General features: G+C 39.6%; 1 protein-coding gene across 1 annotated transcript in view; it reads left to right on the top strand.

The window, feature by feature from the left end:
* The window catches only part of LOC138006775 (protein FAM193A-like), a 34869-nt gene extending 18486 nt beyond the window's left edge, over positions 1 to 16383 (top strand). Inside the window, exons 11-26 of the mRNA XM_068853296.1 lie at positions 433 to 589; positions 1662 to 1786; positions 3502 to 3561; positions 4220 to 4307; positions 4496 to 4573; positions 4735 to 4760; positions 7090 to 7429; positions 8766 to 9216; positions 11277 to 11458; positions 12870 to 12944; positions 13060 to 13119; positions 13236 to 13397; positions 13933 to 14437; positions 15028 to 15059; positions 15747 to 15802; positions 16072 to 16383. Of these exons, the coding sequence (XP_068709397.1) occupies positions 433 to 589; positions 1662 to 1786; positions 3502 to 3561; positions 4220 to 4307; positions 4496 to 4573; positions 4735 to 4760; positions 7090 to 7429; positions 8766 to 9216; positions 11277 to 11458; positions 12870 to 12944; positions 13060 to 13119; positions 13236 to 13397; positions 13933 to 14437; positions 15028 to 15059; positions 15747 to 15802; positions 16072 to 16171 (2497 nt within the window). The 3' untranslated portion in view covers positions 16172 to 16383. The remainder of the gene's footprint in view (positions 1 to 432; positions 590 to 1661; positions 1787 to 3501; positions 3562 to 4219; positions 4308 to 4495; positions 4574 to 4734; positions 4761 to 7089; positions 7430 to 8765; positions 9217 to 11276; positions 11459 to 12869; positions 12945 to 13059; positions 13120 to 13235; positions 13398 to 13932; positions 14438 to 15027; positions 15060 to 15746; positions 15803 to 16071) is intronic.
* The last annotated feature ends 1058 nt before the right edge of the window (positions 16384 to 17441 follow it).

The raw sequence follows: 17441 nt of genomic DNA, 5'->3' as shown, positions 1-17441 counted from the left end.
ATTATTATTTTCTAGTTGAGAAATTTTCTGTTGTTTGAAAACATTTTGCAAAAGGTCATACAGTTTACACGAGCGGTGTTTGTAATATAAATAATTTTATAATGACCAAATAATTATGTCTAAAAAATGATAGCCATTTGCTAAGTAGCCTCTTACGTTTAAGATCATGAGACCAGGCCAAAGTGTTCCCGAGTACAGTAACGTGACATTGTGTTAATGCTACATGTAGTAAAATAATACAGTACCAGGCACGATTTGATCTGGTCAGTAGATTTCCCTTATTCTCTTGAGGAAGTCCCAATAGATTGACTGCTTGGAGGGCAGTGAAGTTACTACATTGTAAGGCCTTCTTAAATTTCTGGATTCAGTGATACAGTGTACTGTTGTCGCCATCAACATCATCATCATTATGCCTATCATTGTCTTTTCCAGAGAATATGTCCGGGAAGTCAAGGTCCGCCTTGTCAAGTACCTGACATCTTGTCCCCTTTCCCCTAACCACGCCAAGGAATTTTTCACAATGCTACTGGATGAGTACCAAGCACTATCAAAGGCATTTGACATTCTTCGGCCATTTTTCTCCAGACTGGTAAGGATCTCCTTTTGGTTGCTTGGGTGCATTCCTCTATGGCTAGGAAAGGAACATACATGTACTATTGAAGCAGGCCATACAATATAATAATTATTGAAGAATGTTTCCCACTAATTTTGGCCTACATTGTATCACCTACACTGTAGTATCTAAGAGATTACACTTGCAATAATAATAATAATAATAATAATAATAATAATAATAATAATAATAGATAATAATAATAATAGATAATAATAATAATTATAATTGTAATAATAATAATAATAATAATAATAATAATAATAATTATTATTATTATTATTATTATTATTATTATTATTATTAGAGAGCATTACATGTACTATGTACATTTACAGACAGTAGCATAGCAGTTTTATGAAGTGGAAAAAGACAGCCTGATGCTTCACCAAAAAAAGCTAAGGGTACAGTAAATGCAGCTGTTCATCGTCAGTGAAGAGCAGCATTTGGGGTCACTTCGTGACATTAATTGTTTGTATTCCAAGACATGACTGATCTTGAAGTTAGGGAAAAGAGCAGGGAGACACTTTGTGATGCTTATTGAAATTGTGTGCATCTAATTTCTGGACATTAATAATTCCAGTAAACACAAGCTAAATCTGAAAGATATGCATAATTATTTGAAGTGTGTGTTATAGATGGAAGATCCAGACAATTTCAGCAATAGTTATTGTCTCTTACAGACACCTGAAAAATTCATGCGTCTTCAACGGAATTCGGAGCCATGACCTCTGTGATACTGGTGCTATGCTCCACTACATGTAACTGAGCTATGAAGTCACTCACAGCTGGAAGCTGGTCAATTTGTTGGCCTCGTTCATTAGGTACCTGATATTAGGTACCTGAATTTTTCAGGTGTCTGTAAGAGACAATAACTTATTGCTCAAATTTTCCAGATAAGTACAACCTAATTAAATCCATTTATTCATGTTGCTTGTTGAAATGTGTATCAAGTTTTGCCAGATTAAAGGTTATCATTTAATCATTTGCAATGATATTAACTCCATGTATTAGAAAGTTAACTTATTTGTTGAATTTATTTGAACAGGATTTTGAGCATTTAAGAGAATTTGGTCTTAGTTGGGACCTTCTTCACAAACACCTATTTTACACAGAAATCTATCGCGATCCAGCGGTGTATGGTAATCTTCCTGGATTAATCACGCAGTTAAGGTTTGTATTGTACAAAATGCCTGTAGTTCAGTAATTTGTGGTTACAGTAAGTGGCACATAACGTTCCAGATTTTGATCCATGGAAAATTTTTTGAGCAACGTTCAGTGCTTATAATTACAAGTAATTTGTTGCTGTTGCAGGTTACAGCAAAGTGTGAAAGCAATTTTAGTAATAGCTGTTGAAGGAGTTTTTTCTCTGCCTTTTTTGGTGTAATTCCTCTTAAATGTTTGCTTGTGACTTGGGGTAGAATATTTGTATGTGTCTGGAAGATCTTCAGCCTATGTTGGCAATTTTTTCAGTGTACTAGCATAAAGTTGTGATGTTTGCCATGAAATGGCTTTCAACCATCCTGGCAACTTTTTGTAAGTTGTGGCAAAGATAACAGTGTGTTTTGTTCAGATGACCAACTTTTGGTTGTGGCCCTGATAATAGAGAACTTTCACCATGTCAGTTTTTCCTCACAAAAGTCAAGCCTTGTTCTCCTGAAGATAATTTGCCTGTCCACTGTGTGCATGTATATAAAAAAATATAATTATGTAAAGCTCTAATCATGCCAGTCTGACAAGTGTTATTATCATGGATGCTTAAAGAGAATAATTAATTTTGTATTCAAAAAAATTATTGCTAGTTTAGAGCTTTCTTGCAGACCAGAGTTTCTTTCATGCATTTACGCAATCATGTACATGTGCTGTAGGCACGGGCTTCCCAGGAAACTCTGGATTCCTTAGTTGGCGACGTGGAAATGCTATGTGTGGCAGTTATGCACTGTTTTATTATTATTGTTGTTGTTGTTAATTCCAATTTATTTTATCAATAAATGCAAGCATTGACCTGTTGATAACTAAGTAATAATTTTAGTGATAAAAATTAGAGAAAACCATAAAATTTCAGGGCTCGAAATTAACGAAAAAATCCAGTCGCATTTTGCGATAAGATACGAAAATTTAGTCGCAATTTCGCAAATTTTAGTCGCAAAATCGCCCATTCTCGTCACCAGAGCCTTGGATCGACCCAAGGCTCTGGGAGACTCTAGGTAGGCGAACATGCGCCGTAGGGTTTTTATAGCCAAGAATTGGCTATTTGAACCTTACGGTGCCTGCTCACTCCTCGTGCTAACATGAATGCACCAATTAGAGACGCTTTTGATTGTTCTTCACGAAAACCAATGAGAACACACTTTGTTTCAGAGTTCCCCAGAGTTCTTCTCTCTCTTAGTCAAGAGAAGAGCTCTGGGGTCGAGATTGCAAAATCGCCGCGCTGCATTGTGTTGTCAGCGGTTTAGCAGAAAAATATGAGCCCGCAGTACTTGTGTGTAAAGAAACTGCTGAAAATGGCGAATGATCGAAGGAATGGAGCTGTGCACGTAACATCGCAGCTAAATTACTATACAATTACGCTACCTTCAGAGAAAATTCACAGCAAGAAACAAAATAATTTTGTCATTTATTTATTTGTTTGTTTATTTTAGCAAAAGTAGCAGCAAAGTGGCATCTGCTAACCCTTTTGTTTCGAAAGAACGAAGGTGACAACAAGTCGCAAATTTGTGACTTCTCCAGATATTTTAGTCGCAAAGGGAAAAATTTAGTTGCAAATGCGACCGTATTGGTCGCAATTTCGAGCCCTGAATTTACTTCACTGGCCTAATCTCTCTGGGAAATAATGCTTGTGAGTGTAGAAGCAACCTCAATTAATTTTTTGTCTTGTTTTTGTCTAGACTTGGTGCAGTTTCTCAAGAAAATTTTCACACAGATACATTTCCGGATTTACTACACAGGTAAGGTTCTAAGTTTCTCTTCCCAGCAGCTTATCTGTCAACAGAATTTTGAAGCCATAAGCCATCCATTGTAGACAATCGGATTTTTCCTTCTTTTGATTGCTCAAATGAGATACATAATTACAATACAAGATTTTCTTTAGCGGGCAATTATTATATTGAAATACTCAAGATCTAACCAACTATTAAAATCTTTTTCAAGATTAGGGGCCAAAATATGGAACAGCATCCCACAAGAATTGCGCAAATTCCCAAAATGCATATTTAAGAAAATTATACATAATCGACTGTTACAAGTTTTAATGGAAGAGGATGATTATGTTGGCATACCTTCACTAGTTATCAGATTTCAAAATAATTGCTAAAAGTAGATTTATCTAGCCGCAATTTCTATTCTATTTTATTTATTAATTTTTACATGTATGTCCTTATTTTGTTTACTGGTATTTATTTATTTATTATTAGTCTTTAATACCGAGTATTCAATGTGCATACATATTTATTTTATCTCTACTTATGTAATACTCACACTTAGATTTACTCTGTAAACAGTCCTACTTGCTACCCGCCTAGATTAGCTTTAAATGTAGCTATTTGCGGGCTAGCATTGTTTTGTTATTATTTGACATTGACTTAATTATAAACTACTTTTGTGCAGGTATCTTAACTTTACTGATGATCTTACCGAGATAGAGTTTTCTTGGAAAGAAAGTGAACGAGCTTTCAAACAGTATAAGGAAAAACAGGTAAGAATATAGGTCTGAGGGGTTTGTGCCTCAGGCATCTTCTTTCATTAAAGGGATAAAGTAATTAAATTCTGTCAAACTGGGTGATAATTTATAAAAAACATGTGTGTAACTTTCCAATTAGTTTGGTTTGTTTTGTTCAGATTTTCATTCCCTTTGACAGCTTCTTTTTAATTTTGATTGCACAGGCTCAGCTGCGTGAAAAAAGTGGCACAGCAAAAATAGAGTGGGAGGATGATATAATGAGTGCGGAATGGAGAACTAAGGTACAGTACAGTTGGAAGTAAAGTTGAGTGATGAACTTCGTTCAACAGTCAGCTCAGTTGATACATGACTTGTAATCAACACTGGACAACTATTTTTTAAAGAGCATAATGAGGAAAAATAGTAAATAAAGAAGCCTAAGTTTCTCTATGTTATGTTGCAGATATTAAGGACGGCCACACAGCAGAGGTGAGGTTCTGTTCCTCTAAATCTAATCATCTAATCCAAGTTATTACATTTATATACATTTTGATGTAAATAATGTTTGATTCTATGCGTAAATTACTATAAAAATTATGTTCAAATGAACTCATGATACTCATTGTTATTGGGTTATTAATCATAAGTTAATACACCAATTTCGACACATAAAACTTCAGTCCTAAACAAAAGGCATCATCTCGAGACTCTGGGGAATAAATAGAAGGATTTGTATGAGTTTATTCCCCAGAGCCTCAAGATGATGCCTTTTGTTTAGGACTGAATTTTAATAATATATTACTTTAAGCTTTACTGCTATAGCTGTACCAGTAATTCAGGGTAGGCTGCAAGTGGTATCAACAAGCACGTCACCAGTCATTCCAAGCCCAATATTATTTTTTTGAGCTACATGTAACTTTGAGTTACAGGAGTAATAGGCCTTTTGTAGCTTGTTATCACATGGTACAAAAACTGCCATAATGGAACGCAAATTGCCCACTGGGACATCTAAAACAAAGAAAATTTAGATACACTTGCTTTCTTTTAGATATCCCAGTGCGCGATTTGCGTTCCAGTGTGGCGGTTAAATTTTGTACCTTGTGACCACTAACCTGCAAAGGGCCCATTGCCATCAACCTTTACTGTAATATGTTACTGTAGTTGATTGTTGACTTGTTAGTTAGATGTAATTGTCATAGTGGTTGTGAAAATAGTTCAAAGATGGCCGATCAAAGCTCAGAGTTGTTCTGTCTTACAATAATCATAGTAATAATAATAATAATAATAATAATGATAATGATAATGATAATTATTATTATTATTATTATTATTATATTAGTCCTTTAATATACTGTATTTTCATCCTTTGTTTTGCGTGTCCACGTACGCATTTTCACAGGCAAAACACAAACAAGCCTTGCAAACAATAACCAAAAATTTTAATTAACAACTAAAACTGAAATTAAATGCACAGTAATCTCTTTCACAACATTTTCCGTTTGACTGATAACAGAGCTTTACACCTCTCTTCAGTTTAGAACGACAGCAAAAATCTTAGTAATAAAAAGTCAAACTGAAGAGTAGTACAATTTCTTTTACTTTACCGCAATTTTATTATCAAGCAAAGCAGCTCACGACTGGACATCCGTTTCACACAAAAAGCCTATAAATTTGATTCTTGAAATATGCCAGAATCTCTGTCAACACGGAATTGCAAACTTTTCAGGCCTTCTTCGTTTTTTTTTTTAGCGAGTTTTACAAAATATGTCAGGCAGCGAGGCATGCATTAAGAAGGAATTAAAACATTTACTTGAAAGCCAACCGTTGTAAATTAGTGTTTCGTCTTACGCTCTATTTCTGTTAGCCTTACGGTGTTGTTCATTGAAATCTTCTCTTCTTCTCCTTCCTCGGCTTCTCTCGAGGCTTCCTTCGCTTAAATTTCTCAAATGTCGTCTCCTCCTCTCTCGTGCTCTTTTCTGGTCTTTAATCTTCATGATTTCCTGCCAGAAAAAACGCGGGTTGCCAAATGCAACGCTGCCACGTGATTTCCCGCCAGGGAAAATTGCCCGAACACTCCCGTCCCCAGAGGCTGGCCTGCCTCCCCACCTCCACCCCGACAGTCTGTACGCGCGGGCGGACGGGCGTACCCTGACGTCATAACCAAAATTGCTCGCATGGATAGATTTCCGAAAAAATCTTACCCATGGTGCTCCGCTGGCGCCCTTCGCGCGCCTGAGCTCCGCTATAACCTAAATTCTGACTACAACTGGACTACTGTCTTATCAAGGTAGCATACCAGGGTTGAAGGCTCTGTGTTCTGGATATTGTGTGATAAAAATAATAAAGTTGTTACTATGCCGTACCATGAAGTGTAGCTTTCAGGGCGCGACGAAAGTGCTGTCCGATAGCCCGGGGCTAGTGGAATGACTTGTCGGGCTAGCGTTTTCTTATCGTGGCTTGCCCGATGGGCAAGCACCGTTGATTCCCCATTTCTGATGATAAATTGAGCTTTTATACCAAAAAGTGTGTAGCAGAAAGCTCCTGAGAGAAAATGATAATGTTATGAGGCCAAATTATCGTAGCGTGACAACGTTTTGCACCGCGTCCGTAAATAACGTCATGACTTTTTCTGCTTACAAAAGCGACCGAAATATATTTTATAAACAATTTAATTTCAGGCTAGATCCTCAGACCTTCGGGCAAGTAACCTCAGGTAACAGCTTGCCCGAAGGGCAACCTCATCTTTTCATTTTCGTCTCACCCTGAGCTTTGGCTTCAGGACTAGGGAGTTAATTATTATTTTGTTGTCTTTGTATAGATGCCAGTGTGGCCATTGCAATATCCCTTCATCACCGTTAAATTCACCTCTGTCTATGTTGCCACCTTTCAAGCCCGCGACATCTCACTTGAAAGGGTGCATCTGTAACCCCGGAGCATCAACGCAGAGTGGTAGTGGCCACGGACAAGTGCAGTGGAGCAATCCAGCAAATGTTCCAAGCTTTGGTCCACACCTGCTAACAACCAATGATCTTCATGGTATCCCACCGTCACAGCTTCTACAGCCATCTTTCACAATGAATGGTCTGGGAAGTACTTGTCTCTCTCCAGCTTGTAGCAATACAACAGGGTATAGGGACGAAGTGAAGAACATTAATCAGGTACTGTAAGTGTGATCAAGATCAGCAAAGTCGATAATTTGTTTGCATTTTTGTCAAAGAAAGTGTTTGTATCCGACTTAAATGAAGTTCAGAAATTCTTATATTTGTTTTCGAATATCCAAGTCTGGAATAATTTTGACGCGTTACAGTTGCCCAGTTGTGGGTTAGTTAAACCTCTCTGTGCCCAACATCAGGGAAACTGTAACACGTCGCAGTTGTTCAAGATGACACAACCAGATAAATTTCAAAGTGACAATAAGCGATTCTAAAGTTCATCTTTTAAATCTTTTCCTTGAGCATTACATTACTTTGGCTTACAATACAAACTGTACATTCCGAAAAAAAAGTTACATGACTGCACGTTACAATATAATTACAAAACATACAATTCCCGATTCCCACCAAAGAAAAATCACAAACGAGTAAATTAAAGTTTAAAAAATGAGCATGGGAGGACATCACAGTAGACAAAGCACTTTACACCAACACTGTTGAAATGTTCTCACTACTAAAATATTTTATCTTCAACATAGTTAAAACCCTTGGTCTTCCAAACTGACATTCTTTTGCAGTGTGCTTGATACTCCAGTTTACCAAAGTTAATGAAATAATTTTGGGGTTTATTTTTTCTTCTGCTACAAACCCGTTTTTAAACGAATGTTATTGTACACATTATTTCTCTAGGCTTAGAGTTATTCTTTAGTTGAAATGGAGGTTACTTCTAACGTGTTCTGCTGCCGTGGTTGATGGCAACAAAAAGCTATATTCTCTATTGGTATTCCATGTACATGAAACAACAGTATGAAAGGCGCAGTTATTTGTGGACTGTGAAGTTCAAAATCCAATCAACGGTTTTGTTTTTCTCTTCGGTCAATCTTTGTTGGTGCAATGGATAAATTTGTGAGTGCAGGGATGGCGCAGTGGCGAGAGCACCAATGTGGCCTGGGTTCGATTCCTAGACATATGTGGGTTGAGTTTGTTGGTTCTCTACTCAGCTCGAATAAGTTTTTCTGTGGGTACTCCAGTTTTCCCCTCCTCAAAAACCAACATTTGATTTGATTTCCTTTAATTACAGTGTCCCTAATTAGTGCTCCAGTGCTAGAAGACGAGAAACTTACATGTAACTAAAGAATGTTCGTTTTTTTCGTTGGGCACATACGGAATTGCCATTGGCTGATTTCAATTTCCTTTGGGTGGTTTCTGTTTTTAACTTTACTGGCAGCAGTAAAAGACTGAAAGGTTACATGATATGTGGCCCTAAATCCATGCAGTGAAGTTAGAGGTCGTGAAGAGCCGTGGTGTATCTGAAAATATAATTTTTTTCCCCTTGTTTCAGTCCCCAGGTGGCAAAATGGCAGACTGTCAGTGTAACAAGTGTCCATTCCATGGTGCAAAGGACCAAGAAAGCAGATTAAAATCGGACCTCAAAAGCTTCACTGCCCATACCATCCCTCCCCTTCCAAACAACAACCACATACACAGCAATCATTGCCATCCCCACCACAAGAAACTCCCTCCCCCCACACCACTTCACTGCCCCTTAGAGGGGCCCCCTCCGGATCTCCATGGCTTCCTCCTGGACAGTTCTCTAAAGCATGTCAATTATAATGGTTACCATAACAACTTGGATGGCTGCGGGGAGATCGATGACGTTGACGATGACGATGATGAAAACAGCTTAAGTGACAGCAACAGTGATTACGAGAATGATGATGATGAAGATGATGATGAAGATGACGATGGGGATGAAAGCAGTTGTTCCCCTCGAAGAACCAGTCAATCCTCAGGTATCGTGGAGGAAGATATTTTTTAAATGCTTAAGGCCGGTTTACACGTTACGATTTGTCGGCCGAACATTATCGGAGCACGAATCGTACGTGTCTTTTGACACCCGATTTGCAGCCGATTCATGTAACAGATTTTTGTCGAGTTGGGTCGACACTTTCAGGGAAGCCGGCGTGGTGTCATTCAGAATTTGGGAATGGTGCGTGCGTACAGAATAGAAACAATCGAAATGGCGGAGATCAAGAAGACGTAGGATTCGTGCTCCGATAATGTCGGGCCGACAAATCGTGCCGCCAAATTGTAGCGTGTAAACCGGCCTTTAGACAATAGGGGTACAATTAAAACAAGATTAAGCGACGTGAACATCATCCTTGCGGTTTTGTCAGTTTTATCAAGTTCCTTTCCAATTAAATTTATTGCAAATGGACACAAAATAATGAAGTGGCATGACGTAGAATCGACGAATCTCTTTTCACATTGTCCTCGATATAAAACAAGATGATCTTGAGCTTAAGTGCTGTATAGTTAACTTCATGGAAAATGAACTTGATTTAACGAAACCCCGATAGAATGAACTAGACTTCCATGTAGGGCTTGGAGTTCCCGGTGCTGTGGCTTGTCCTCTGTGGTAGAGTGGTTTTCAGTTGAGTGTCGAAAGTAATTAGCGAATTGCTTTGGTTTAGAGCGAGTTTCAATCGAGTGTCGTAAAACCAAAACCAAAGTAATTACTTTGGCCAATCAAAGAGGACGGAGACAATCCAGGAAACCAATAATTACACGTAGCCGACACAAAGCGCGGGAAAATGTGCACGCCACGACTGGTTTTGGTTTCACTTCTGATTGAAAAGTGGCGCGAGAACTTTGAACCAATCACCACTGAGTGAAGTAATGCAAAACCAAAGCAATTGACTAATTACTTTCCACACTCAATTGAAAACCGCTCTATGATTACTTCACTCAGTAATTGGTTCAAAGTTCTCGCGCCACTTTTTCAACCAATCAGAAGTGAAATCCAAACTAATCGTGGCTCGCGCGTGCACATTTTCCCTCGCTTTGTGTCAGCTACGTGTAATTACTTCGAGTTTTGATTGGTTTACCGCATTGTCTCCGTCCTTTTTTATTGGCCAAAGTAATTACTTTGGTTTTGGTTTTACGACACTCAATTGAAAATCGCTCTATATCATGGTTAGGGGGGTAAATGTTCGGCGATACTAGCTATAACAAGATGCTCTACAATCCAAGGGCAAAGAAAGATGTGATACCATTACGATATGGTATGGCTGGGTATGGTACTTAACAGTTATCACAAATTACATACGCTGGAAGTGATACTATCGTCAGTTGTCAATTTTTGTAGCATTAGCACTTTCCCGAATTAGTTTGATTACAAAGGTGTAATATTCAGAATGCACTGCATTCCTTTAGAAATGGTGGCTTCCGTTTTGAAAAAAAAAATTCCAGTACTTGAGGCCGTTCAATATGATTGGCTTGACCCACGACTTTCTGTATGCGCACTTGTCTCTTCAGAGGCTCAAGTGTTTGCAACTAGCAAACGAGCTGTACAACTACGTTCGAACTGCTCTGTTTATCCCCGTCTTATCATAACCCACTAATCCCAGAGTTCTTGTTGGTTGCAACTACTGTAAGTTGGCAAACTGCCCACAACACCGCACCACTAGATACTTGAAGCTACCTCAGTCGAGGTTCTTATGGCAAAATAAGAACACTTCGTCAACCTATATTATAGCAACTGCTTTTTTCATGCATTTTCGACCTTTTTTGGGCCTGCTGAAATTCAGTTAAACGTCGAAAACCTTTTTTACAATGACTGCAAAATTCTCGCGCGCCCACTGGTAATTTGTAATTTATGCGATAATGACGCGATATTTTGACCCCTCTGCCTTTTTGTTATTGTAAAAAAACAAATTGATGTCAGTTTTTCATGCGTCTGTCCTGTTATTCGTCATGAATTTCGTCATAACATTGTCATCAATTTATTAAGTACAGGCAATGAACAGAATAATTACACCATCGCAGCTTACTGTAGTTTCATTATTTTCAGATATTGATGGCTTGGGTCTTGACGTCCCCCCAGGGTCCCCCTGTAGTGTGAGGAGCAGTGGAGATGGCAGTTCATGTGAGATTCCAACTGTCAATCAATGTACGTCGTCAACAGAGGATGGTCGAACGGATCGTGGCAAATATTGTGACTGTTGCTACTGTGAATTCTTTGGTCACGCTGCGGTATGTAACGCAAACGCATGTCACGGATAATTTCATTTTAATGCGAGTACGAATGAATTATGTCGCGGATATTAACTGAAACTGGGTGAAAATACAAGGCGTATGAAAGGATTACCGTCACACGCAAAAGACCCTCTGTCCAAAGCTCCCGTTGATAAAATCACATGACAGCATTTAATGAGCAGTTCGTTTAGTAAACAAGGAGCCGATTGTTTGAGTTAAAAAGAACCTGATAGAAAGCAAACGAAGGAGAGAAGTGATCCTCGCAATAACCTGCACAATTTAAGCAATTGTCTCTTTTAGACACCTTAAAAATTCAGGTGACTCCGACGGGATTCAAACCCATGACCCTGTGCGATGCCGGTGCAGTGCTCTACCAACTTAGCCAGATTCATGTACATTGGTAAGAAGAAAATACACGCAAGCCGCGTGTAATGGGCATAGCAATTTTACTCATGTCAAATTACACGCAGACTGCGTGTAATTTCAGGCGCGTGTAATAGTTCGTGTAAAATTTTACACGCGCGTAACGCGCGCGTATTTTGCGCGTAAATCCGCCATCTTGCACGCATTTTACGCGCGTGTAGATGCTGCTATTCCTGTGGCCAGTACTGTATGAAACCATACAGTCGGGAACAGGTCAGTTGGTTGGGCCCATGTGTTCCCGATAAAGGAATCGATGGAAGAAATGTATATACTTGAAGCGCGTGCTATAGACGAAAGAACAAAAATGATCCTCGCGCTAACCTGGACAATTTAAGCAATCCTCTCCGCCTTAATATAGCTGGTCTTGTCTCATAGCTACTACATATGGTCTTGATGAACCGTGAAACGTCCATTTGAAGCTCCCATGGGCAATTATTCGTTCGTTTGTTTGTGGTTTGGCGAATAAAACTTTCTAAGCGGTTTCTTTTCTTCTACAAAGATCATTTTAAGAAACAGCCATGGGAACCCAATGGCGAAATGGAAAGAGAATAAGATTGGACTAACATTAACGACCAATTCCCTGTTTTATGTATCTGGCTCCCAGATATCCTGTACTTATTCTTTTAAGTTTCGTAATGACGGCGTATTAAATTCACCGATTCTTCGTTTAGTGAGGAGTAATGTGGTGTTTTCCCTGCATCACGCAACGAACCCCCTACCCTGCTATTCAATATGGACTTCATTGGGCGGTCTGTTGCACTCTAAAATCCAGTACTGTGGAGTTGATGGGTGGAGCATCAACAAGGGCGAAGGGGGTTATCACCAAATACTATTGGCACTCGAGTGAGAGAATGAACGACGTTTTTACGTCGATTGTATATTAATGCACAGCACGCTTCTGGCTTTGTTTCTTGTTGCCTGTGTGTTTTTCCGCCTTCACGAGATTCTTACAATCATTGCTGTTCTTTCATAATGTCTTTTACAGCCTCCCGTGGCACCTACCAGCCACAACTACACAGAAATGAGAGACAAGTTAAGACTCCGGCTTAATAAACGGCAGGTAAGTTAAGTCTACAGTTTATGCAGTTGTCAAAGAGGCAGGAACAACTGTAAAATCTTAGTGATAGTTTGAAGTTGAGGACGGCTTGCAAATTTCAAACCTTTGGCTTTCGCAGAACTCTAAACCCGGAACATTGGAACATAAGATGGCCTTGAACAAGGAGACGCATTTTAATGTGGGTAGCTTCACGCTCTGCTTTTGTTCGAATGCATTCATTGTCGACTCATAATCCATATCCATTTTATCTATCAAATGTTTACTTTGGTCGTCGTTGATTTTTTTTTCTCGCAGCCTAACCAGCCCCTTCAAGAGGAAAAGAAGAAGAACGCTCCAGTAGTCGATCACCGATCTGTGGACGATCTTCTTACGTTCATAAATGGACAGAGAATGGAGGAAGAAAGACTGGGAGGAAAATCGAAAGCACAGAAAAAAGCACGGCAAAAACAGAAGAAGGTTTGCTTAGCTCATCCATTTTTCTTCGGAAGTACATCATGTAATTGGATGCTCGCTCAATTTTGATGAACTTCACGAAGTGTTCTCTGAAGTGTAGTTTTTAACAGCAAGGCTAGCGCTAGTATTAATTAAGGTATTTTTCATGTGATTGTATGTGTACTTGAGAAGCTGAGGGGTCGCTTAGAGATTCTTATAACCTTCTTATCAGGACAGATGTGATGCTGAGAGGAGGGGAAAGGGGGAGGAAGGGGGGGGGGTAAGTTGTGGCGCTTGGATTTGTTTTCGTAGAGTTCTGGACGTATTGCTTATCACCAACGAGAGATCTAGGGGAAAGTGCTTCGTTACTTCCTGCTCAGTAGTTAACGCGAAGAGTATGGCAATAGGCATTGTTAACTACGGTAGCTTCGCTTTATTAGTGTTGACAATTTTCTTGGAATTTTGGTCCAAAATCATTGACCTAGAATGTAAGAAATCCACTTCCGGTTGCCGCCCCATGCTCCGAAGCGCGCAATTGAGATCGCAGTTTTTCTCTCAGGCGGCTGAACAAGCGAAGCAGAAGAAAAATCCAAACAGTGAAAATAACAAAGTTTCACAATCCTTGTCATCTGCGGGCTGTGAGAAGAAGATCGAGGCTCATGACAATAATGCTGATGTTGTACTCAGTAACACGCGGTTGTTAGAGGAAAGGCAGAAGCGGGAAAAGCCGGTCACAAATGTCAAAGAAGAGAAGAAACCATCGCAGCGAAGGAAGGTAGAGGAGCAAAAACGAAAGCAACCTGAAACGTTGGACGAAGGATGCTCGTCACGCAAAAAGCAAAGTCACGCGAGTCAAGATGTAACGGTGTCACGTCAGGGCTTAAGAGAAACTTGCAATGGAAAGGAAACGCGACAGAAGTCCGAGCAAAAGTCGGAGAAGAAACGGCAAGAATCGGTGTCTCCTGACCCAACTAAATTTAAGAAGTCTGATGCTGGTAAATCAGAAAACGGTGGCAGGTTACCACAGAAGAAACAAGGAAAAAAGAAAAAGAAGGTGTCACTAGGTAAGGTCTTCAAAAAGGCGTCGGGTTTGCAAACTTTCCCGCTCAAATGAAAAGTCTCTAGGAAATTTTGGAGGTCAGCGTTCTAACATATCTTCGGAGCTCTTTCTTCAAACCGAGCGCTCGATATGAAGGCTCCTCAAGAGGTAAGCTCGATTGACCAGCCGTTTTCTGAGCCCGCGTTCCTTCGCGCACACCACGGCTAGTTCACTGGTCCAGGCAATAATATTTTCCACCAATCAGAAAGTCGCTAAATACAAAATACAGTATAGCGACGGGTGCTACGTCACGGACAAACGACGCGCACCAGTGATCCATCCGTTCGTTGGGAGGAGGATGTAAACCGCACTCACAAAACGGCTGGAAATCGAGCCTACTCAAAATGTGGTCATCGATATCATTGGCTGGTTTTACTTTCTTTATCGACAGATCGTGATGCATGGAACGATGGTCATTTTTCTCTCGTTCTAGTCCCGTTCAAACCCGATGTGTTTTTTTTCAGTTCTCTTTTCATACAAATCACAATTGAAGTAATTCTGAAATTGCTTCCTACAATCATTTGGAAACCTCTCTTTGTCCTTTTTTCCCCCTAGATGACGTTTTCTTACCGCGTGAAGACATTGAGGTAGGTTTTACGTGTATTTTGCTTGATCATCTGAAAGTAATTTGCCATGTTACTAGGTAACAATGGTATATCATTTGTCCAATATTGGAAAAAATATTGGACGAATGATGTTTTGTTGTATAGAAAACCCCAAGTACAATTCGGAATCGTTAATTGCGAGTGATGGTTTGAAAGTTCTTATTCCATTCTGAGAGCTTTCCGAATTTTGACTAGGCGATAGTACATTCTTTTTAATTGTACAACTTGTATAAACTCAATCGATTCACAAGGACATAATCATGTCCATAAACTGCGTTGAATTATGACGAACTTGAAGTGTTATTCAGCCGTGGAAAACTTTCTGTCGGGTTTAATATTGTTGTTTCGGTACAATCATGTCGTACTTCCTGGTTCAGATTTTGCTCCTCGTGTCTATTAAAAAATAGCGAAACCATAGTTGGTTTTTTTTCTTTTCATTTTCTCTCCTGGCTCCTGGCTGCCATAGTAATTTGATAAGATTCAGAGCACAATTTGGGATTTCTAGTCATTTTATTCAGTGTGTTGTGTGTCGCCAACCCAGGGCCAATTGAAAACGAAGTACATGCAGTAATTTGAAGGTGTGGGTCACTGTGACCTTGCTTTCTTTCAGCTGTTCCTGGAAACCATGGGAGTAACTGATTTGTTTCGTTGTTATTGTTTTTTTTGTAGAATGACAAGCTTATACTGATGGATGAAGCCGAACGTGAATTAGAAGAGTTCAAAAGGTATGCATGTTGTTTCTTTACAATTTTCAGCGTAGAAAGGGATCGAGAAGTCGGTAGAACCAGAAATCAATGTATCGGTGAATCGTCCTTTTTAAGTTGTTGCAAAACATCAACTTAAGTTGCTCGCGATATCTTCAGGAATCCCCTTGGATCATTAGAACCATCTTTTGTCCATTCCAACTGCGAGTTTTTGCTTGCGTTCTTTCTGAGGGTCGCTTTGTTTTACGGATGCTAGTGTCGTTGACCTCGCCTTCTTTCTTTCACTGCAGATTCTGCATGAACCTGACCCCTGTGGAAAGACGAGAGCGTATTCCCGTCAATGTCAACTTGAAGGGCCTCTTGAATGGCAGGAAAAATGGTTCATCTTAAGTGGCCCTGCCTCGGCTGCTTGTCGACCCGCCCAAAAGACCAGTCAGTCTAGTTGTCTTCATAACCTATTTGACCAGTCTCACATGTTTAACCGAAAATGGAATGATAGCGGAAGACTTGATGCCTAGCTTCGAGCAGTTTTCATTTCAATTTAATCGAATGCACAAAGAATTATCTTGTCAAATAAAATCTATATTTAGTTTCGTGAAGAATTTTGATGCCTTAGTGTGATTTGTTTTCGACATTTATTTGGTGCCATTGCACTTTGACTTGCTTCTTGCATCTTCTTTGTGACATGGATGAAATTGAAGTTGATTACCATCTGAAGTCTTAAATGGTCTAAATGGCTGTAGCGAGGGTGAAGTCTTCGTGTTAATGCCTTTCCTGGGCCTCCCGAAAACCGCTGAACCTGAAGTCGAACCACTGTCGAAGTTGCATCGACTAAATAAGCCAGTTCGGAGTTTCAAGAAACGAATGTTGCGCGTCGGGATAAAAACTAGCATATAATTGTCTTTTTCGTTATGGTAAGTGGCTGCAAGAGTTTGCACTAGAAATCTGTTGTTTTTTGTTGCTTTTATCCCGACGGGCGCACGGTTTTTGAAACTCAAAACTCTCTTATCTGGTCTAACACACGAACCGTGTCGATTTAAATGCATTCTCTCTAACAAGTCAAGAATAATAGCGAGACAACTCGAAGCAAGAAGGTAATCTGTTCACTGGATTCGCAAGGAAACCAAAAATGTTTAGGACGCAAAGTTTTCGTAAAGGATGAAACAAAGTACGTCGCGGACGCAAACATGAAGTGCTTAAAAAAGAAATGTTGCTGCAGCTGTTTTGTTGAAAGCTTTCTTCAGTGCTTTAAGAAGTTATTTTTGGCATGTACTAAAATCCGGAACACCGGAAAACCCGGAACACCCTGGAAGTAACTTAAAACCCTCAATTTGGCTAACCCTAGGCCTAGCTAGGCCTTAAGTTGGTTTTTAGGCCTAGGGTTAGCCAAATTGAGGGTTTTAGGTTACTTCCAGGGTGTTCCGGAGTGCTGCGGTGTTCCTGGTTTTAGTACATGCCGTTATTTGTACGTTTTGCTTGATTTGGTTTTCAGTTCCCAGTCTCTAAAGTTGGCTAAATTTCGAGACAGATCCCCTTCAAGGATTGTAGAATTGTTCTTTGTAAAATCACAGAAAGAACACCAAAAAAAAATTGTTATTGTAATGACGGACAGTAATTTATCGTAATCCAGAGAGCATTGGTTTGTAATGGTGGACAGTTG

Source organism: Montipora foliosa, chromosome 6 (genome assembly GCF_036669935.1).
Source record: "Montipora foliosa isolate CH-2021 chromosome 6, ASM3666993v2, whole genome shotgun sequence".
Classification (NCBI taxonomy): domain Eukaryota; kingdom Metazoa; phylum Cnidaria; class Anthozoa; order Scleractinia; family Acroporidae; genus Montipora; species Montipora foliosa.
The sequence above is the reverse complement of the archived record's forward strand: the minus strand, read 5'-3'. Positions and strand labels throughout refer to the sequence as shown.